Source organism: Mauremys mutica, chromosome 4 (genome assembly GCF_020497125.1).
Source record: "Mauremys mutica isolate MM-2020 ecotype Southern chromosome 4, ASM2049712v1, whole genome shotgun sequence".
NCBI classification, from domain to species: Eukaryota; Metazoa; Chordata; order Testudines; family Geoemydidae; genus Mauremys; species Mauremys mutica.
In genome coordinates this window covers 110,526,496-110,550,462 of record NC_059075.1, presented here as the reverse complement: position 1 = coordinate 110,550,462, position 23,967 = coordinate 110,526,496, and the positions used below count along the sequence as shown (strand labels likewise).

At 43.6% G+C, this 23,967-nt stretch overlaps 1 protein-coding gene across 4 annotated transcripts in view; it reads left to right on the top strand.

Moving 5' to 3' along the window:
* The window catches only part of AP2A2 (adaptor related protein complex 2 subunit alpha 2), a 107,188-nt gene that overhangs the window by 41,343 nt on the left and 41,878 nt on the right, over positions 1 to 23,967 (top strand). For all 4 annotated transcript variants that reach the window (XM_045013948.1, XM_045013946.1, XM_045013945.1 and 1 more), the window contains exons 3-6: positions 11,258 to 11,400; positions 12,149 to 12,342; positions 20,724 to 20,853; positions 22,659 to 22,760. In XM_045013948.1, the coding sequence (XP_044869883.1) occupies positions 11,258 to 11,400; positions 12,149 to 12,342; positions 20,724 to 20,853; positions 22,659 to 22,760 (569 nt within the window). The remainder of the gene's footprint in view (positions 1 to 11,257; positions 11,401 to 12,148; positions 12,343 to 20,723; positions 20,854 to 22,658; positions 22,761 to 23,967) is intronic.

Here is a 23,967-nt window from a genome sequence, read left to right as displayed (position 1 = left end):
GCCTACAAGTCTACTCAGTCCTACTTCTTGTTCAGCCAAATAGCTAAGACATAGAAGTTTATTTACATTTACATGAGATAATGCTGCCTGCTTATTATTTACAATGTCACCTGAAAGTGAGAACAGGCGTTCGCATGGCTCTTTTGTAGCCGTCATTACAAGATATATACGTGCCAGATATGCTAGGCATTCGTATGCCCCTTCATGCTTTGGCTGTTGTTCCAGAGGACATGCTGATGGTGCTCATTTAAAAAACAACAACAAAAAAAAACCATTAAATTTTATGACTGAACTCTTTGGGGTAGAATTGTATGTCTCCTGCCCTGTTTTACCCAAATTCTGCCATGTATTTCATGTTAATAGCAGTCTCGGATGATGACCTAGCAAATATTGTTTGTTTTAAGAACACTTTCACTACAGATTTGACAGACTCAAAGAAGGTACCAATGTGAGATGTCTAAAGATAGTTACGGCCCTCGACCCAAGGTTTAAGAATCTGAAGTGCCTTCCAAAATCTGAGAGGGAAGAGGTGCGGAGCATGCTTTCAGAAGTCTTAAAAGAGCAACACTCCAATGCAGAAACTGCAGAACCCAAACCACCAAAAAAGAAAATCAACCTTCTGCTGGTGACATCTGACTCAGATGTTGAAAATGAACATGTCAGTCCGCACTGTTTTGGATCGTTACTGAGCAGAACCTGTCATCAGGATGGATGCATTCTGGAATGGTGGTTGAAACCTGAAGGGACATATGAATCTTTAGGACATTTGGCACGTAAATACCTTGCGATGCCAGCTACAACTGAGCCATGGGAATGCCTATTCTCACTTTCAGGTGACATTGTAAACAAGAAGCAGGTAGCATTATCCTCTGCTAATATAAACAAACTTGTTCTTCTGAGCGATTGGCTGAACAAGAAGTAGGACTGAGTGTATTTGTAGGCTCCGAAGTTTTACATTGTTTTGTTTTTGAGTGCAGATTTTTTTTTTTTACATACAGACGCCTCCCGGGTTACACAAACCCGATTTATGCAAATCCGCACTTATGGAAAAAGTTCCATAAGCTAGAAATAGGGTGGGTTTTTTTAGTTTTTTGCGTAATGGTCGGGTATACGTTTCCAACTTACGCAAAATTTTAGTTATGCAAGGTGTTCCGGAATGGAACGCTTGCATAAGTCGGGGAGCATCTGTAATTCTATATTTATAAATTCAACTTTCATGATAAAAACATTGCACTACAGTACTTGCAATGGGGGGATTGAAAAATACTATTTATTTTGGTCTTTACGGTGCAAATATTTGTAATAAAATTATAACGTGAGCACTGTACACTTTGTATTCTATGTTTTAATTGAAATCAATATATTTGAAAATGTTGAAAATATCCAAAAATATTTAAATAAGTGGTATTCTATTGTTGTTTACTAATGCGATTAATCACGGTTTTTTAAAAATTGCTTGACAGCCCTAAAACAAATTATTCTTCTTCCTCAGATATCCATCTCTGCTGCCACATGTACAAGATGAATAGGTAGCCAGGTGAATTTGATTTTTAAATAATAATTTTAAATCATGATTTAAATCACTAGTCAGGAAGACTCTATTTAATCACGGTTTTCTACATAAGTGCATTCTTGTTGGATGTTATAACCTTAATACATATTCTTCACAACTCAGAGATAGATGTAGGCTTAATTTTTACATGGTACAAACACTACAATGATTTATTTTGAAAACTTTTCAGATTAGTTTTACAATTATATCAGAAAATGAATAATTGTTTGGTTATTTCATTTATCAAAGGTAATTGAAGCAGATATTTATGAAGTCATTGGGAGGTGAACTATCTCCAATCCAACAGATTAATCATTAATATTTGGAGGATTTTCTTGCCATGTTGTATTAGGAGGAGAACATCACCAGACAGATATCTAAATTGTTTTATTTAACTAAAACAACAACGTTAAGTTATCTGGATTTTTTCTTGAACAGCAAATATAAAATATTTTAACAAAACAAGCACATGTCCCTTGCTTCTCACCTTTATCTCCAGACTTCTTCTCCTTGTCCAGATCTATTCCACCCCCAACAATCTTCTATTCATTGAACTTTCTGAAACTTGGCACTTTTAGAGAGAGGTAAGGGATTGACTCTGTGTACGCAAATTTGCAGAGGCACAATAGAGTTGAGGTCTGTTATTTCTCACCTCTCTCTCTCTCTATTTATTTATTTAAAACGTTTTTGCTGTTAACAGGCATGTTACCTCTGGAGACATAAATCCACAGTTTGAGAACTGCAAAACTAAGCATCTCTGATGGTATCTTCTAGACTGAGCACTGAGTCCCATTAGGTAGATAGATTACTTAGGTTAATCTTTCTATTGTAGAATCATAGAATACCAGGGTTGGAAGGGACCTCAGGAGGTCATCTAGTCCAACCCCCTGCTCAAAGCAGGACCAAGAAGCCGTGTATCCAGAAGCCTGTGGGGAACCCCATACGATTGGGTCCCTAATCCATGAACTATTGGAACTCATTTACAAAACTTTTCTTAAACATCACATGAATATAGTGTCTTATAGTATAGAATTAGAATTTATAATCCCTATTCCATGATGAGATATCTTTGAGGTTTAGTTTTAATTAAGATAAGTTTCCCCCCACCTCAAAAAAGCATTTTATCAAAAAAATCCAATTTGATTTTTATCCACCCTGATAGGTAGCTGCTGCTTCTCTTGAAAGCCAAGCTGGCAAAAAAGGGGTATCTCCAGTCTGAAATTTTCACCTTAGTACTTCTTTGTAGAACAGTGAAGTAGATGCAACATCTGTAACTTGTCTTTTAAAAGCTTTGTTTTCCTAATCTTGTTTTGAAAGATGAGTAGACGTGCCAGGAGGGAGGATCACCACCTTCCTTCCCTACTCAAAGAAGAGCAGACTGCAAGTGGCTGTGTTGGCACATGAGCTCACACCACAAGAGGCTTTGGCTTGTGCTTTGGTCATTCCCACAGTCTGATGGAATTGGTTTCTGGCAGCAGAACAAAATATCAGTCTGCTTCACTGCTACTTAACAGCACAGCTTCAGGGGTGCCTCTACCAATCCTAGAGGGCAGGCTGTGGTGTTCAGGCTCTTTTTCTTCAGACACCATTGTTCATTTTCTCTGTTTGGAAGTGTCTTGTGAAAAAGCACTGACAACCGAGATTAAAATTTCACAGCAGTCCAGACCCTTAACGTACAAACAAATCTTTAGGAGCAAGCACTTGGGAAAGCCATCATTCTGATGGTCTTTCCCTTGTTGACCACAGTTGTTGGTAGGTTTGCCTGCTTCCTTAACCAGTGGATGCCAACAGACTAAGTATCATCTGTAGTAAAGGGTACTACTTCATTCCCTTTCCTTAGTTCCCAGGTCATGAAAGCCCTGTGTGTGTCTCCATGGGTAAAATTAAGTTTGCATTTAAAGAAGGGATTAACCATGTAATTATGTATGTAGAATACACCGTATTCTCCTCAATTACAGCACTTTCAGTGTTTTCTCAGAGTTTACAAATAAATTAAACAGTTAATGTTAATTTAAAATGGAGTCTTTAAGAAATGTAGCACTGTCAGATTTTCTTGTCCTGAATGATCTCAGCTCAGGGGTTGTCCATTCACAGGGAAGTGAATCTTGAGTATGCCTTGAATAAAGTGAATATAGAAATTTTTTTAAACCCTTTAATTATAAGTTGTTTTTTTGTTGTTGTTTAGCCAAAGTAGAACAACAATTTTCAGAAAAACTTAATTGCCCTCTTTTAAAATGGCTGGCATCTTGTGCTCTCATTGGGAAGGAAGCCATGTGTTGCCCTTGGCAAAGATGATCACCAGCACCTGCATTCACTCATTCCTCACAGTGCTTTTCTGCTTACTGCACAAAATGTCCTTGAAAATCATCTTTTTTGTAATCTGGAACCACAAACATATTTATTAGTCACAATTGTATGGTTATTGCATGATATCACTGCAAGGCAGGATTATGATTGTTTGGATGCCTTAATTGTGTATTTCTGTCATTTTAACGTGTTTGGGTTAAATTTAATCTTAAAAGAAATCCAGTATCCTTTGTTTGCTTGTTTTAGGGATAGTTAAAACATCCCCTGTAATACTTTGACTATAAACTACTGCTACTCAGGGCTTGGCTACACTAGCACTTTACAGCACAGCAACTTTCTTGCTCGGGTGTGGAAAAGCACTCCCTCGAAGGCAGCAAATTTCAGCTCTGCAAAACACCAGTGTGAACAGTGCACCACTGCTGGGAGCCATGCTACACCCCTTGTGGAGGTGGCTTTGTTTAGAACACTGGGAGAGCTCTCTCCCAGCGCTCTGTTGTGACTACACAAGTCACGTTAAAGTGCTGCCGTGGCAGCACTTTAATGTTGCCAGTGTAGACTAGCCCTCAGCTTTAATTTAACCTTTTAAAGTTTTTTGTATGGAATTAGAATACAATTGGTTTGTCTATTGGGGTTGACTGGTTTCATCTTCACATTGGAATCCTTCAGCAGTTCTTGCAGAGTCCAGATGGTTATTTCTCTGAGACAAGAAATTGGTTCCTGCAAAACATGTTAAATGTATTTTTTGAGACCAAGAAAGAGCATTTCAGTGTCCACTGTTCTGTAGCTGAGAGAGAACAAGAGGATTATTTAATTTCTCCTAGTTCCCAATATATTCTCTTCCCTTCTGTTTTACTTAGGGGGAGGTTTTCAAATGCACGAGAAGGCATTTTAAATACACGATTTGAGAGTCAGTAGGAATTTGTACTATTGTAATCCGTTCTATTTAGGCCTACTCTGGAACATTAATTGAAAAGTTCAGCTAATACAGAAAGATGTGGCCAGTCTGCTTAATGAGTTAGGTGCATATGCATATGCATGCATGCTCTGAACTGCACTAGCTTCCCATCTGCTTCCAGGTGTAGCTGAAAGGTGTTTTCAACCCATAAAATTTAAGAGTTGGGGATTACTCTAATGGATTATTACTCCACATATACCAATATAAATGCTATTTAAGTACAATATCCAGCCCTTAATTATGGGGGTCCCAGACACTGGAAAAATCCAGGTGAATTTAGTCAACTTTTTTAGTACTCCCCATATCTGATCAAGAAGCAATCTGATATTTAATATCTTAATCAGTGGCCTAACCACAGATTGGTTCACATCTTTGTCTCCAAATTAATAAACCTAAATTGTCCCTGCCTTTTCTTCCCCCCCATCCACCACCCCCAAACTGGCTTTTATCAATCAGAAGTATTCTTCCTTCAGATCACAGTGAACACCGATCACATTTCCAGGTGTTCTGCAGGAGACCTGGAGAAACTTGCTGGGGTCAAGTGTTCGAAGCATCCAAACTGCTGATCTACTGACATCTGATTAAAGTTGAAAGCTATTAATTCATCTCTTACCTTGGTGTGTTTTAAGGCTCCACTTTTCAGTGGATTGCAGAGTTCTGTGTATGCTCCCTGTTCCCATATGTCTAAGTGGCTGAAAGAGACTCCTTTAGTTAAATCCTATATTAGTCAACTAGTGAGATAATAGTGTAATCTGAGGTGCTCACTACCCCTGCCTTTAGTGCAGAACTATCGCTCCTCTTGCTCCTTCAGTTGGCAGAGACTAAAGACTGTAGCAGACGTCTGCCCTAGATTCATGTTGACTCTACAGTATCCATCTTACATTTTTTAAATCCAAGCTTCTATCTCTCCTAGTTCTCACTCCTCTTCCATCTTTTCTCACCCATTTTCTCTCCCACTTGTTCTTTACTATTGCCTTCTCTTTTCTTCCTCCCTCCACTTTTTGCCTCCTTTGTTTGCTTGCCCTGCCCTTAATGTGCTCCTGTTCCTTTTTCACTCAGTTGCATGAATCTAGTGGATTTTCACTCCACTGCTGTTGCTGATAGTGCTGTCTTTCCGGAGGATCAGCAGAGTTGTAAGCATGATTCATTGCTGAGAGAAGGAGAGATTTATTTGCTCTTTTCAGTTGCTTCTTTATAGATTGCCCCATCAGCAAAAGAAGATCCTGTCTGGCTGTACTGCTGTTGCTGTAGTGCTTCCCCAGCAAGAACAGCATAGTAACATGGTCTATTTTGTCAGTTGACCTATGTTGCTGCTTCTGTATTACTCCTGTGGGAATACTGCGCCAAGAAATTGAAAACTCTGCGCACAATCATTTAAAATTCTGCATAGTTTGTCAAAATAACACTATATAATCATGCCAGTTTCAATAATTTTTGGTAATTTATTTCAAAATCCCTGTCAGCAAGTATGTCTTTAATAATACAGACAACAACAGATTTCCCCCAGGAATTGGGAGTTAAGGAAGGCACTATGATGCTTTTGTTGGGCGCCTCAGTATGGGCATATCACACGTGCCAGCTGGGCACATGTTGGGGGCAGAAAACTGCCCCTTTGTTCTCAGACACCCGCACCTTCTACCTCTCAGAGCCCAGCTGTAGGGCACCCTCAACCCCCCTTACCCTCCCCCTCCTCCCCCCCCCACGATCCAGAGGGAGAAAACAGCCTGATTCTGGGTCCCTGGCTTATTCAGAGTTTTCTGCACACCACTTCCTTCCTTCAGGACCTGCTGGGAACTGCAGCTGCTCAGAACCCTCCAGCTTCCCCTTCACTCCTCAACTCCTCCCCCACAGAGTCTGGAGAGCTAGGCTCTGCTGGATCCAGCGGCCCCTAGTGGCAGCCAGCAGCTCTGCAGCATCAGTTCTATGGCGAAAAATTAAATTTGGCATAGAATATTAATTCTGCATTGTGCAGTGATGCAGAATCCCCCCAGGAGTACTATATGCAGAAGCACAGGCATGATTCACGGCTAATTTAAATCCTTGATTTAATTGTTCTGTCACTCATGGTCTCAAGAAGTCAAGGCAATCTTGTTTGCCTTAAGATAAAGATATTTTTAGATTATGTAAAGGGATTTTCTTCATGCTGGCCATCGTGGTGTGGGTTTGTTTTTTTTCTGTCAGTTTGTCTCGTCTACACTTGCCTGATATAGGTTAGAAAACAGTTTCTTCCCATTTTTTCCCCACAAGTCTAGTGATGTATGGTATTTTCTTCAAGCCCTAGCTCCAGGAATCAAGTGGTGACATGAAAATCTTCACTATAATTTTAAAAAATTGTTAGCCTTCATGCTTGTAGAGAAACTTGAAAATTTGGACCCTCAAGGCTGAAAAAGCAAATATCTCCCTCTCCCAATCCCCCTCCACTCCCCCAATCTTATGGCTTTTCGGAGCCTCACCCAGGTTTTTTGGCAATACTGCAGCCAGTAGGCATAATCTGTAATATGCCAGGCACTCGTCTATGACATTTTGTGCAGTCACTGAGCTTGCTATGTCAACTGTAACTAACTGAATTTATGTAATAGAAGCTCTTAACAATTTTGGAAATCTTCATAGACGTGAATGCTGAAGTTCCTCAATATTTAACCACCAAATTAAATGGCCTGATTATCAGTACCTGTCAGTGAGTTGTGGGTACTTTGCACCTCTGAAAATCAGGGTCCCCTCTTTAACTACATAAACATGGATTTGTTTGAAAACTGGCCTACTGGCCTGTAGGTTTAGCTGATCACTTCTCAGCCTGTTAAATACATGCAGTGTGTTAGGTTTTGCTGATTTGGGGATAATGTAACCTTTCATATAAGGCTTTATTCCATACAATTCTGTGCTGACTAATGCTGCCCATCAAAAAAGAATGGTCATTGATTTGACAGAAATATCTGTTTCACTCTGAGTGAGGCAAAAATAGCTGAAAAGTTTTTAAAAGCTTCTGGGAAGAAGCTTTCCCAGAAATTTTGTTACACAGACAGAACTCTAGGAAACTGTCTGATCATTAGACATTTCCTTGTAGGCTTGAATGGGGAAAGGAAGAGGCTGTTGGCCAAAAGGCACAATGTTCATGTTTCTCTACAAGAAAATAATTCCTATACTGTAACAGATCTGCCGGAAAGATTGCACTTACAGCCAGCTGGCTTTGGCTATACTGTTCAGTGCATAAGAATGACCATACTGTGTTAGACCAATGGTCCATCTAGCCCAGTATCCTGTCTTCCGACAGCGGCTGGTGCCAGATGATTCAGAGGGAATGAACAGAACCAGGGCAATTTATTGAGTGATCCATCCCTTGTCATCCAGTCCCATTATTTATTTATTGATTGATTGATTTTTGGAGGTTTAGGGGGACACTGAGCATGGGGATTGTGTCCCTGACATCTTAGCCACTGATGGACCTATTAGCCATCCTCTATGAACTTATCTAATTCTTCTTTGAACCCAGTTATACTTTTGGCCTTCACAACATCCCCTGGCAATGAGTTGCACGTGTTGACTATGCGTTGTGTGAAGAAGTAATTCCTTACGTTTATTTTAAACCTGCTGCCTATTAAGTTCACTTGGTTACCCCTAGTTCTTGTGTTATGTGAAGGAGTATTCACATAAAGTATTCGTTATTCATTTCTCCACAACGTTCATGATTTTATAGATCTCTGTCATATCCCCCCTCCCATTTAGTCATCGGTTCGCTACAACAGGATTTTAACAAAGAAAGTAAGGTTGGAAAATAATGCTGATGAGCTTTCAGAAGTACATATTTTAGAGGTCTGTACTACAACCATAAAAGGTAAACTCTTCCCCGCTCCCCCCCCCCCTTTTTTTTTTTTTTAAACAAAACACCTTAACCTTGTAATCTAAACCATTTTGAAATTTGACGTGTAAAGCTGACTGGATAGCATGTAATCAAGAGGAACTTAATCTTAGCTTATGGCCTTTACACATGATAGTCAGTGTAATGTTTCAAACTTTAAAAAAGGCATAATCAAAATAATTTTTTTTGTCAGACTCTTCCTCCATTTCCTGATGTGTGCATTAACTGTTGCAGAATACTTAAATGCCTTAATCCAGAGTATTGGGCTTTTGCCATTTCCACAGATTGTGGGGCAAAACTGATATTTGTATATTCTAGGGCTGTCAAACGATTAAAAAGATTATTCGTACAATTCAAAAGATAATAGAATACCATTTATGCAAATATTTTTTGATGTTTTCTACTTTTTCAAATATATTGATTTCAATTACAACACAATACAAAGTGTACAGTGCTCACTTTTTATTTATTTTTGATTACAAGTATTTGCACTGTAAAAAACAAAAAAATGTGAATTTTCGATTCACCTAATACAAGTACTGTAGAGCAAACTCTTTATCATGAAAGCAGCAGAGTGTCTTGTGGCACCTTATAGACTAACAGATGTTTGGGAGCATGAGCTTTCATGGTTGAATACCCACTTCGTCGGATGCATGTAGCTCTCTACTACGTGCATCCGACGAAGTGGGTATTCACCCACGAAAGCTCATGCTCCCAAATGTCTGTTAGTCTATAAGATGCCACAAGACTCTTTGCTGCTTTTACAGATCCAGACTAACATGGCTACCCCTCTGATACTTTATCATGAAAGTTGAACTTATAAAGGTAGAATTATGTATTAAAAAACTGGATTAAAAAATAAAACAATGTAAAATTTTAGAGCCTGCAAGTCCACTCAGTCCTACTTCTTGTTCAGCCAATCGCTCAGACAAACAAGTTTGTTCACATTTGCAGAAGATAATGCTGCCCGCTTCTTGTTTACAATGTCACCTGAAAGTGAGATCAGGTATTCTCGTAGCCCTATTGTCCCCAACATTGCAAGATATTTACATGCCAGATTTGCTAAAGATTCATATGTCCCTTGATGCTTCAACCACCATTCCAGAGGACATGCTTCCATACTGATGACAGATTCTGCTCAATAACAATCCAAAGAAGTGCAGACCGACACATGTTCATTTTCATTAACTGAGTCAGATATCACCAGCAGAAGGTTGATTTTCTTTTTTGGTGGTTCGGGTTCTGTAGTTTCTGCATTGGAGTGTTGCTCTTTTAAGACTTCTGAAAGCATGCTCCACACCTCGTCCCTCTCAGATTTTGGAAGGCACTTCAGATTCTTAAACCTTGGGTTGAGTGCTGTAGCTATTTTTAGAAATCGTACATTGCTACCTTCTTTGTGTTTTGTCAAATTTTCAGTGAAAGAGTTCTTAAAACGAACAACATGTGCTGGGTCATCATCAGAAACTACTATAACATGAAATATATGGCAGAATGTGGGTAAAACAGAGCAGGGGACCTAAAATTCTCCCCCAAGGAGTTCAGTCACAAATTTAATTAACACATTTTATTTTTTTAATGAGCGACATCAGCATAGAAGGATGTCCTCTGGAATGGTGTCCGAAACAGGAAGGTGCGTATGAATGTTTAGCATGCCTGGCACGTAAATACGTTGCAATGCTGGCTACAAAAGTGCCATGTAAATGCCTGTTCTCACTTTTTGGTGACATTGTAAATAAGAAGAGGGCAGCATTATCTCATGTAAATGTAAACAAACTTTTGTCTTAGCTATTTGGCTGACCAAGAAGTAGGATTGAGTGGACTTTTTGTTTTTGAGTGCAGTTATGTAACAAAATAAAATTTACATTTGTAAGTTGCACTTTCACGACAAAGAGATTGCACTACAGTACTTGTATGAAATGAATTGAAATACACTATTTTATCTATCGTTTTTACAGTGCAAATATTTGTGATAAAAATAATTTACACTTTGATTTCAGTTACAGCACAGAATACAGTGTATATGAAAATGTAGAAAAACATCGGAAATATTTATTTAATAAATTTCAGTTGGTAGTCTATTGTTTAACAGTATGATTTCACGATTAATTTTTTTGAGTTAATCGCGTGAGTTAATTACGATTAATCGACAGCCCTAGTATATTCAGTTACCGGTGTTTTGTAGAGACATCGGATCAGTGTTTGCTTGCTTTGCAGCTTAGTTCAAAAGTATTGTACGCCACTGTAGGTTGTTTTAAATCTGAATGTATTGATATATTTTTTTACAGTCAGAAGTGTCTATCAGAATATGTAGTCAAGCTACCCAGTAACTTTTGTATTGTGTAATAAGCACTTGCATAGATTCTCCCGTCTAATGGATCAAAAGAACCTTAAACATAAATAATGAAACCTGACAGGATAAAACTACAACTCTTGAAACAACATTTAGCACATGCTGCAGTACTTGAATAATACCGTGTGCTACTAGAATGCTAGTGTGTGGCCATACGGAGATATCCAAATGTTGGTCTGTGCTGCATTTCAAAGAGTCTTGGTTTTCAAATATGTTTTTTTCTTAATTGTTTAATAGGTGACAAGGCTCTGGATGGCTACAGTAAGAAAAAGTATGTCTGCAAGCTACTTTTCATCTTCCTCCTGGGGCATGATATTGACTTTGGCCACATGGAGGCTGTAAACCTACTGAGTTCTAACAGATACACAGAGAAACAAATTGTGAGTAATTTATCAGCCCTGAAGAAGGAAATATCTATGAAATATCATACTGCCTAGTTGCCTGTCCTGTCCTGCCTCACTATATAACTAGCTGCTTAAATAAATAGTCTTTTTTTTCCCCCTTGCCTTATTTCTGCATGGTCTTAGCTTGGTTCTAGCTGGGATTGCAGAGTAACTTTTAGCTGTACAGATGAGTCCTTTACTTGTTTGGATAAATAACTTTGATGGATTTTCTTGCCTTTTTAATCTCTAAAATAAATATTGCACTAACTGCAACAGAAGACTAGTCATGTTACATTTTTTAATGTACCTTATCAAGAAACACATTCCATTAGACAAGATACTTTCTTCAAGTAGAACATTAGACATTTTAGACTGAGGAAAACTAGCGTTCACTAGGTGCATGTGAAGTGATGGTGTATGACAAGTACTGAGCAGCGCTTGGGTCTTTGAGGAGCAAAATATATGATTTGGGTGGAATGTACATGTGATTTCCCCCCCCCTCCCCCCCCAAGACATTGCTATTGTACTCTGCAACTCTGGACCTCTTTATTCTATTATTGGAGTAAAACTCCAGGGACTTATTTACGCACAACTCTTGGGAGAGCTGTAAGGACAAGTATTGCTGGAGGGGAATTGCATGAGTACATAGGATACTTTACAATATTAGCAAATGACATAAAATTAGTTTTAGCTGACTTGATTTATCAGAAATATTACTTTTTCTTGTCCCTTTTCTGAACCATAGGGATATCTTTTCATCTCCGTGCTAGTGAACTCCAACAGTGAGCTGATCCGCTTGATAAACAATGCAATCAAGAATGACCTGGCCAGCCGCAACCCCACCTTCATGGGACTAGCTTTGCATTGTATAGCCAATGTGGGTAGCCGGGAAATGGCAGAAGCATTTGCTGGAGAAATTCCAAAAATACTTGTAGCTGGGTATGTATTGTATTGTATTTGAAACAACTGCACAACGATAGGTAGTACTAGTGGTTCTCAGCATGAAGTTAAGGGTCGAAAGCCATATTTACGCACCTAAGTGACCTGATGTTCTAGAGGTGCCAATTGCTGTCATTAGGAACTGAAGGTAAGTGCTCAACACATCTGAAAATCAGGTTGTTTGCTTAAGTGACTGAACATCAATATCGAAACTTAACTAATTTAACAAGTTAAAAAATGTTGCCCTAATTACCTCTTGGCTAATAACCCAAATTGCATTTTTTTGCAGAGTCCAGTTCATTATCCACGTGATTTTTTTTTTTAAAAAGTATCTACTTTTTGTCCCAGAAGTATGATCCCAGGCAAAATATTCTGGAAAACAAAAGCTGTTTCCTTTTTCCTGTTCAGATAAATCCTAATAAAATGGGCAGTGAATGAATCTGAAAACACCATATTTCAACTACAGATTTCCTTATTAGAAATGTACTTCATTGGAAGCTCATTATTGGTGTCTATGATTTCATTAGGAAGGTGAAAACTCCCCCCCCCCCTCCCCACTCTATATTCAAGCTTCCCCAAAATCCACATTTCCTTTCTAGGTATACATAGGAATAGGCAAGGTTTTATATCCACAGGAAATCATTTGAGTGACTCTTTTTTTTTTTTTCCCTTTTAAATTGCCACTTATCTTTTTTCCCTGTTTTGCCCAGCAAGTCCGTGGCCCAAACAAAAGTTTTGCAACTATTATCTGACTGGAATTCTCATCAGTAACTGTGTAATAAGAAATTATGATCACAGGACTAGGCCTATGTTCATGAGAATTCTCAGGACTTAAAAGAAATAACCTCCAGGTAGTAATTCAGTTCAATTCTGCTTTCTTTATTAGTATTAAGTACTCTTAATTTGTATGGATCCTTCTCATACACTTTTTGAAATACTAACTAGATTTTTGGTTGCCTCATTCACCTCTCATTATTGTAATAGAAAAATAATTGAATGTATTGAATACTAATAAGATAATTGGGTTGTAAAGTCAAGCCCTCCAGATAGTGCCAGATGTACTTGCTTGTGCAAGATTAATTCTGTCTTTGTTCATCCTGGGCACTGAAATATGCCAAGGATCCTGTGGAAAAAATTGCGTATGATCATATAATTAGAAATTGCAACACAATGCACATGCAACCTTAATTGTGCACATGCAATTGTAAATCTAACATTTTCTAACTTAAGAGCTTGACTTTGCCACTTAAAAACCATTCTTCCAAAGATTTTTTTGTATGCAACTTCCTCAGTGTATTTTTTTTTTAATTTCTACCTATTTTCTTTGTGTGCAACTAACAATACCCTATCATATCTTCATCAAGGGATCCACCATCCTCTCATAGGCAGTCCTAGAGCTTCTGCCTCATGCGTTGGCACCCAAAGGAGGCTGGGACACTAAGTCATGTATTGGATCTGAAGGGAGCAGGCTCTGCAAGACTCTCTCCTTCCCCTTCCTCTCCCTGGTCACTTCCACGAATGCTCTGGCATTTTCCAGTTACTCCTAGTACAGGGTTGTGGTAATACTGTTGCTGTAGCAACAGCAGCATGGGCCTGGCTTGTTAGAATAATCCTAGTCAGTTACTTTGACTTTCCTGATGTACACAAGCAACAGAAGGTAAATAAATGGTGATTGAACATTGCAGAGCTCAGCCAAGCCTGAACAGAATTTCATGAGAAAGCAAGACAGTTTAGCCCTCAGGGTTTTGTCCTTGTTGGATTTCAAAAGTTATTCAGATTTTAGTGTTAAATAATCTAAATTTAGGATTTGCTACCAGTTCCCCATACAATAAAGGGCTGCATTTAATTTTGTCTTAAGTCATGTGGCTGAAAGGAAAATGTTTAGTTCTTCTTCGAGTGATTGCTCCTATGCATTCCAGTTAGGTGTGCGCGCCGCGCGTGCACGGCTCTTCGGAAGATTTTTACCCTAGCAACACTCGGTGGGTCGGCTGGGCGCCCCCTGGAGTGGCACCGCTATAGCGCAGGATATATACCCCTGCCGACCCATCCGCTCCTCAGTTCCTTCTTTCCGCCCGTGACGGCCGTTGGAACAGTGGAGCACAGCTTAGCTGACCTCCACTTCCCTAGCTACTCGTAGTTTTCTCTCGTTATGTTTATAGTTATAGTTAATTTTCTTTGTTTGTAGAATAGTATAGTGTATTTATTTCACAGGGGTTCGGGGTTTATCCCCTTCCCCTCACCCGGTGCCGGGTCCGATGCCCGGTCCACAGGGTTTTCTGATGCTCGGCCGGCCATAGGCCGCTGCCGACAAGAGAGCCTCTCCTAAGTGCCTCGAGGGATCTCACCTCACAGATAAGTGCCGCATTTGTGAGGCCTTTAATCCAAGAACAAAGGGGAGCGGGGCTTTCGTCTTAAACAGCTCCTGAGGCAGGCAGCTCTTGCTCCTCCGCTCTCGGCGCCAAGCACTAGTTAGTCTTCCAGGCGCGCTCCCTCGGCACCGGATCGCCGGTACCGCCAAGGCCTCTGGGCACCGACCGTCGCTGGCTCCGACGTACCCTCGGCATGGATCCCTCTCCTGGAGGATGAAGAGGCACAATATCCTTGCTGCGTCCGAGCCGCCAGCTCCGCAGCCGAGCGCTATGCTCAGTCGGATCGCCCGGCACCGAGGTCTGCCGCGGCACCGACAATCCCCGCACCATTAACTCTGGCCAGGCAAGAGCCGTTGAGTCCGGTGCTGGAAAGCTCCCCGGTATGGACCGTGGTCGAGCTCGCTCTGAAGCTGCGTCCGAGATGCCTGCTCTGCAGCCGAGCGCCATGTTCAGTCGGATCGCCCGGCACCGATGTCTGCTGCGGCACCGACAATACCCGCACCATTAACTCCGGCCAGGCAAGAGCCGTCGAGTCCGGTGCTGGAAAGCTCCCCGGTACGGACCGTGGTCGAGCTCGCTCTGAAGCTGCGTCCGAGATGCCTGCTCTGCAGCCGAGCGCCATGTTCAGTCGGATCGCCCGGCACCGATGTCTGCCGCGGCACCGACAATACCCGCACCATTAACTCCGGCCAGGCAAGAGCCGTCGAGTCCGGTGCTGGACAGCTCCCCGGTACGGACCGTGGTCGAGCTCGCTATGAAGCTGCGTCCGAGCCGCCTGCTCCGCAGCCGAGCGCGATGCTCGGTCGGTTCGCCCGGCACCGATGTCTGCCGCGGCACCGACAATACCCGCACCATTCACTCCGGCCAGACAAAAGTCGTCAAGTCCGGGGCTGGAACACTCCCCGGTACGGACTGTGGTCGAGCTCGCTATGAAGCTGCGTTCGTGGTGCGAGCTATGGTCGGGCTCACTGTTCCCTCCACGCCGGAGACAGTGGCCACGGCGAGGGAGCTGATTGCAATGGCAGCGTCTGCGCTGCCTCAACCCCCGGCACCGCTGGTGCGGGTTACATAGTCGATGGGCAAGCCTGCCTTGATCAGACCACCCTCCGTCGGCACCGCAGACTGGCACCGTTCACGATCGCGGTCCCGCAGATGTTCTCGGTCCCGCCACCGAGCTAAGTCCCGACGCCGCTCACAGTCTCGGCACCATTCTCCATGTCGGTACCAGGAGTACTCGCGGCACCGGTCAGCGTCCCGTTCGCCGGTCCGGTACACTCAGCACCGATCCAGCTCCCGGCGCCGCCCCAGGCACCAGGACGCCCGTAGCCACTCCTGATCATCGAGCCTTGGGCTCTCGGTCGACCGCCCGGCACAGCTCTGGTGGCGGGGTCCCGTTCTCGGTACTGGTAGGTCTCCCGGTACCGATCCCCGGTGCCGCATCGAGCGACGTCAGTTAGAGACGGGGACTCTACCAAGGGCTCTTCAGCTCCTCCAGGGCCATCCAGCCACGCATCAGAGTCGTCCCGTGCGGACACTTCATATGCGTAGTACTCTGTTTTCCGATGTGCCCTCCAGAGTCTTCCAGGAGACATATCAGTGGTCATTCTGGACGCCTTGGGTGTACTCCCACGCCAGAGGCGTACCGGTGATCCCATCTCGCTCCGTTCCCTCGGAACACTGGGTGCCAGAGGCGACAATTAGTCGTCCCCCTCCGAACGGTACAGAGCAAGCCCCGGTTCGGCATCAGGCTCCCAGATCCCACCGGATCAGGAAGTCGTCCAGGAGCTCGAGCCACACAGGACCCGCTTGTCCCTGGCCTTTCTTCTTCCTCCTCCCCAGGTGAGGCGGGGGCAGGAACATACCCCTCCGGCCCTCCTCTAATTGAAACGCAACCACCCCTAAATCCAAAGAGGCTGGGCGTGTGGTCTTACTGGGCCGTACGATGTACCCGGAGGGGGCCCTGCAACTTCGTGTAGCGAACCAGCAGGCCCTGCTTAGCCGCTACTATGGGTGGCGGTGGGCAAATTTACAGAGTCGGTTCTTCGGAACTCCCGTCAAGAGTTCGATGCCCTCCTGCAGCAAAGGACGGAGCTGGAGAGAGCTTCCCTCCAGGCCTCGTTGGACGCAGCTGACTCCGCTGCCACGACTCTGGCCTCGGGTGTTGCCACGAGGCGCGTTTCTTGGCTCCAGTTATCGAGCCTTCCCTCGCAGCTGCGGCACACTATACAGGACTTGCCCTTCAACGGCACAGGCCTGTTCTCTGAAAACGCTGGCCCTAGGCTGCAAAGCCTAAAGGGCAGCAGGGTCACTTTGCGATCTCTCTCTCTTGGCATGCACACGCCGGTGATTCAGCGCCAACGTTTCCGTCTCCAGCCTCCGCTCTTACCCTGCGCCTTGACAAAGTCAGGACTTTGCCAGCGGGCGTGGCTTATACGGTCGTGGGAGTCATTCAGGACTCCAAGGGAGCCGATATTAGGGTCCTTCTGACCACCAGTGGGGCAAAAGCCTACCCATCCTCATCCCTCCTAAGGACCCCTCTCACGAGCGATTCCTCTGGCAAGAGGTGCGGACGCTCCTCTTCATTGCAGCTATACAGGAGGTACCTAAGGGCGAAACCTAATCCCCTAGGCGAAGGGAGGTCTCAGACCTTACCTAGACCTGCAGGAACTCATCAAGTCACGATGCAGATAAGTTCCGCATGGTACCCAGGGGGACCGTCATCCCATCCTTCGATCCCGGAGACGGGTACGCCGCCCTCGATATGAAGGGCGCGTGTTTTCAAGTCGCCATTTCTCCTCCGCACTGAAGGTACCCTCGGTTTGGGGCCTACCGTCGTTTCCAGTGTACGGCCCTCCCGGTTGGCCTCTATACATCCCAGGTGTATTCAAAGTGCATGGCTGTTTGTCTTCGCCGCCGTCGGATACACGTCCTCCGTATCTAGACGAGTGGCTCATTCGAAGGACCACCGGGCCCAAGTTACCAGTCATGTGGGCATCGACACGGTCCTATTCCTGGGTCTAGGCCTGATGATCAATAGAAAAATCCACTCTGATTCCCACACAGGGAAGGGAATTCATTGGGGCCATCCTGGACTCCAGACTCGCCAGAGCCTGCTTACCTCAGCCTTGGTTTCAGCTGAGGGTAACAATTGTACAAGGTCTACGGACCTTCCCGCCAACTTTGGCCCGCACTTGCCTAAGTTTCCTGAGCCACATGGCTGTCTGCACGTTTGCAACCGAACACGCCAGGCTTCGCCTCCGTCCACTTCAATCGTGGCTCACCTGGGTGTGCCACCCGGGTAGAGATAGCATACTCGTGGTCGTCTCGTTCCCCCCGAGCATCCTAGGCTCCCTCGACCGGGAGTCAGCGCCCTCCCTGGTGTATCCAGGGATGCTGTTCTATTCACCCCTCGGGGTCCCTCATGACAGACACCCCATCTCTCGGCTGGGTGCTCACCTAGCTCAGTTTTCGCACTCACGGCCTTCGGTCGGCGCAAGAGCTGGCCTTACACATCAATGTCCGAGAGCTGAGAGCGGTCTGCCTTGTATACCAGGCGTTTCAGCTGGCGGATCGCCTCAGCAGATCCTTCCTGTCTCACAAGTGGTCGTTTCCTCCGGACACTATCCATTCCGTTTTCCGGAAGTGGGTCTTTCCCCGCATAGCCCTCTTCGCTCTCGCGAGAACGAAAAGAGAGAGACGCTCTCCTCATTCCAAGGCCTCTCCCCAGGCTCGGTCTTGGAGGATTTTCCTGAGGCCCTGGATCAGCCATCTGCCGTACGCTTTTCCACTGTTCCCGCTGGTTCACAGGGTCCTGCTAATACTCCGCAGGGACAGAGCGCCCTTGATCGTGATCGCTCCAGCGTAACCTGGGCAGCACTGGTACACCATGTTGCTACACCTGTCGGTAACCAACCCTCTTTGCCCAGACCCCATGACGCGGGATCACGGCAAGCTTCACCACCCGGTCTTGTAATCCTGCACCTCACAGCAGGTCTCCTGCGTGCCTAAACCGATCCGAGTTACGTTGTTCTGCCTCGGTTCTACAGGATTCTCCGGGGTGGTAGAAAATCTTCCACTCGGTTAAGGTCTCTGCCAAGTGGAAGCGTTTCTCCTGCTGCTCCAAAACACGCAATGTTTCTCCCGCCAAGGTCCCGATCCATTCCATCTGGTTCCTCAGGGCTTGGAGCGTTTATGGCCCCCCCCAGTGGGGCCCCGCCATAAACCTGGGTCTTCAACCTGGTTCTAACCAGTTTTCTGACTGCCCTATTCGAGCCAATGTCAACATGCTAATTGATATACCTGTCCTGCAAGACAGTTTTCCTGTAGCCTTTCCTGCGGCCAGACGAGTCTCTGAGCTTCAGGCTCTCACAATGGTCCCACGGTATACTGTCTTCCTCAAGGACAAGGGCAGTTATTACCACGTCCGACCTGCCTCCCTAAGGAGGTGTCTGCCTTTTCTATCTACCAGGATATCTTCCTTTCGGTCTTCTTCCGAAGCCACTCTTTGCAAGGAGAGCAACAATTGCCCTCCTTCGACATCTGTATATCTAGTGGACAGAGCCCTCTCGTAACGCCCCCAAAACCTTCGTCGTACCGGCATACTGGACGAAGGGCATACCTGTCTCCTCCTAGAGGATTTCATCTTCAATGACGTTGTGCATCCGCACCTCCTGTGGTTTGGCCCATGTTCCATAGAGCCACCTTACTGCACATTCCACCAGGGCTCAGGCTTCTCTGCGGCCTGCCTGGCTCACATACCCTTTCAGGGGATGGGTCGTGCAGCTACCTGGTCCTCGGTCCACACCTTGGCCTCATTGGTCCAAGAGTCCAGAGCTGATGCAGCCTTTGGCTCAGCAGTTTTGCGTTCTGCAACATCTAACTCCGACCCCACCGCCTACGTAAGGCTTGGGAATCACCTAACTGGAATGCATAGGAGCAATCACTCGAAGAAGAAAAGACGGTTACTCACCGTAGTAACTGTTGTTCTTCGAGATGTGTTGCTCCTATCCATTCCAGACCCGCCCTCCTTCCCCACTGTCGGAGTAGCCGGCAAGAAGGAACTGAGGAGCGGATGGGTCGGCAGGGGTATATATCCTGCGCTATAGCGGCGCCACTCCAGCGGGCGCCCAGCCGACCCACCGAGTGTTGCTAGGGTAAAAATCTTCCGAAGAGCCGTGCACGCGCGGCACGCACACCTAACTGGAATGGATAGGAGCAACACATCTCGAAGAACAACAGTTACTACGGTGAGTAACCGTCTTTTCCATAATGTGGTACCAAGCAGGATACCGCTATGGAAATCAAGTAATGCTCTAGAAATTTAAATGTATTAGCTTGTTCATGAATCACGTTTCCTAAAGATTGTGAGTTATTCTTAATGAACAAGGCAAATTAAGTATATGAAGTTTGATGGTGCTCTCCATCAAACAGCATCTTTTGGTATCTCTTCTCTGGGAAATAAAAGGTCATACAATATTTGTAAACCATTTTTCAACCCTGAACATCTACCTTGAGATCCTGGTTTCACTCTCATCCCTTCTCTAATTTCAAATGTATTCTGCCTGAAGATCATTGGTATTGCTTTACCCTGACTTATCACATCTCTAACACTAGTGTACTTCCAGCTATAGAGTGAAGAAAAATCTCCTGTGTACTGTTGCTTTAGGAGACAAAGGAGTGTTGTCTCACTATTGCTTTTATGTTGCCAAATAGTGTTTAGCAAAGAGTACAGAAGAAGTTACACCAGTTAGTGTAACTAGCCAAATTTTTAAACCACTTATCAAAGTACTTAACACATTCAAAGTAGTCAAAAGTAATTTGAATAATTAACTAGGGGATCTAATCCTTTAAAAAAAAAAAAAAAAAACTAAAACCCCTTGCGGTGGTTTCCATTCTTGTTTACTTCTGGATAATAGTGTTTAGTGGCCTGTGAAAAGCACGGCCAGATACTGGTCCACTGTGTAGTACCAAGACTCTTATTTTGGGCTGAAAAGAGGTGTTCTTATCTTTCAGCGACACCATGGATAGCGTGAAGCAGAGTGCTGCCTTGTGCTTGCTGCGTTTGTACAGAACTTCTCCTGACTTTGTTCCCATGGGAGATTGGACATCTAGGGTGGTGCATCTTCTCAATGACCAGCATTTGGTAAGCTTATGATAGCATTATTTCTTCTGGGATGCCATTCAGTGGTCTAGCCCAGTCACTGTAGGGGAAATCATAGTTTCTATTAACATGTTAAATGAAGGAAACTATTTAAATTGCTGTGAGACTAATTCATATCCACTATCTACATTTTTGCATCACTGAGTATTTAAAAAAACAAACACAGGTTGAATTGCAGTTCTCCTAAAGGGAGAAATAAAGATACCCCATAGCCTCTCTTTTAATCAGTTATTGGTTATACTAATTCCTGAGAGTCATGTCTAGAATTAGAGAGACCAGGTGGGTGAGGTAATATAATTTATTGGACCAGCTGCTGTTGGTGAAAGAAACATGCTTTTGAGCTATATGGAGCTCTTCTTACTCTGGGAAAGGTACTTAATGTCTATAATTAGTCAGTATTTAGACCTACATCAGTAAAGGGTTGGTATTCCCATGTGTTCTACTGTACGTCTGGTTTTAAAAAAAACTTGTGTCCCATATCAGTGTGTGTGCACACGCGCATACTTTCCCAAACACCTAAAAGCTCCCCTTGTGAGGACTGTGGTATAAATTAAGCACCTATTACTATGAATATAGGAAGATGACAGGACCCTGAAATTGCAGCATTGTCATCCTGGGTGTGGATGTGATTGCATATTGCTGTTCAGTAATTTCAAAACAGCAGTTAGCAGTGCAAATAGGGGTACTCAAGCTACACTGAAACTTAATAATCAAACCATCTGAAGTTCTCATTTGAAGTTAAGTGAAACATAGCAGACAAGATGTTTGCAGCTAGCCTGCTGTCACAATTGGAATAGGCATCCGTTCTTCCATGCTCCTCTTGCAAAAGCAAGATCGCTCCTTCCTAGCTGTTTGCTTTCTTCCATTGCATAATTTTTTTTTTTTACTGAACCTTACTTGGAATGTATATTTGTTTTAGCATTCAGAATTAGACTGAAATACTGCTTTTCTGATCTTTGATAGGGCTACTCTTCCTTAATAAAAATGTGGAGCACCATCAATGCAAGCAAGGCATAGTGTAGCATACCACTGAAAACACAGCAAATGTGTCATGCAGTAGTAATCATTTCAGCTTTTGGCCAAAAGGGAGGGTTACTAATTCTGGGGCTGTGTAGTGGAGAAATTGTGGATAAGAGGGAGTATCCAAGAAATCTCACTACCTTTCCTTTTTCTACTTGGGGAAAAAATTGACAAAAGACAGCTAGCTTATTTTAAGGTATTACTTACAACTGTGGATTAATGTAAACTGGATTTTGGCTTTTAGGCTTAATAGTTTACACTATAGAAGATTTCAGAGTAGCCCCATGCTTATTCCGCCCTCTCCCTCCCCCACAGTTCCTTGTCAGTTGCTGGAAATGGGCCATTTTCATTACTACTACAAACAGTTTTTTCGCTCCTGATGATAATAGCTCACCTTAACTGATCACTCTCCTTATAGTGTGTATGGTAACACCCATTGTTTCATGTTCTGTGTGTGTGTGTGTGTGTGTGTGTGTGTGCGCGCGCGCACGCCCCTCCCCCCACATCTTCCTACTGTATTTTCCACTACATGCATCTGATGAAGTGGGCTGTAGCCCACAAAAGCTGATGCTCAAATAAATTTGTTAGTCTCTAAGGTGCCACAAGTACTCCTGTTCTTTTTACTATAGAAGATACTAAACTTAAGGATAAATGTGGGTGTCTGGTACATAACAAATGGCCATCTTTCATTTGAAGCTTTTAAACAATTACAGATGTAAAATATTTGATATTTGAACAAAAACGTTAGTAATTCTGTTTTCCTCCAGGGTGTGGTTACTGCTGCTACCAGTCTTATCACTACTTTGGCACAGAAGAACCCAGAAGAGTTTAAAACTTCAGTATCTTTGGCTGTCTCTAGGTTAAGCAGAGTAAGTCTCTTATTAAATGGCCATAGCGAAATGTAACCAGGGCTCTGTAACTTTCTTGATCAGATTCACTTGGACTGAATTAACAGACTTGGGTTATAGCCTCCTCTGAAACAGACTTGCTGTATTGCATCTGCAAGTGATTTCAATTTCTGAATATTAATATTTGCAAACTACTTGTATAGCCCTTCTTACGTTAATATTTTATTGGTCTGTTGCTGATGAACTGAACATCCATAAACATTTCCTCTTGTTGCCTATGTCCTTAAAGATGAAGAAATCCACTGGTGCATAATTTAACTGTAAGCAGTGACACATTTTATTTTACTCTTTACTACACATTATTTCCCCTTCATGTCCATCCAACTTCACATTGGGAAACCATTCTATTACATCATGTGCAGACACATCAGACTTTTGAGCCAGTTAAGTACCCACTCCTCTAAAAGAATTGCCAGGAATTCTGTGTCTCCAATGTGGCAGATTTCAGATCTCCATTTGTGCAGTCTTTCAATAGACTTCCCAATATTGCTGGCTAATTTATTTACTCATTGTTTCAGGTTTGTTCTCGTCTCAAATGTTAATACCCGTCTCCAACATATAAGAGGGGCAATTGTTTATTGGTGGCCAAACCCTGCCTACAGCTGCATTGGGTGCGGCAGACACTGCCTCATGATCAAGGGCTATGGCAGTAATAAGAACTTCATGGCTTCGGAGCTCTGGCTTTGCACAGGAGGTTCAGTCCATGGTAGAGAATTTGGCCTTTGAAGGGCCAGACTTAATTCCAAAACAGATGATGCTCTTTGTTTGCTGAAGGATTCACTGGCCACGTTTCATTTCATTGGGTCTAAACCCCAACCTCTAGAAAGAAACATGTCAAGTATGCTTACATCTGCAGAACAGCTTAGGGGGTGAGCTAAGTGGCTAGTTCACTTCCAGTCACAAGTGGGAGATCAAAGACTCGCTCAAATAAGACGTCTTAGATTACGGCTACCATTGCATGGATCTGTTTGATATACAACAGTACACAAGTGTCAGGTCTTCTGTTCTAGAGAGATTTATCATCCCAGACTTTCTTTCGGTTGCTTTTCTAAGCTGGGGGTCAAGGACCCAATATATACAAACCCACCAATTCTGTGTTTATTCCTGAGGGGTCTTACACAAGATCAGGCAGTACTGTGAAAAGATGATAGTAATAGTACCAGCGTAG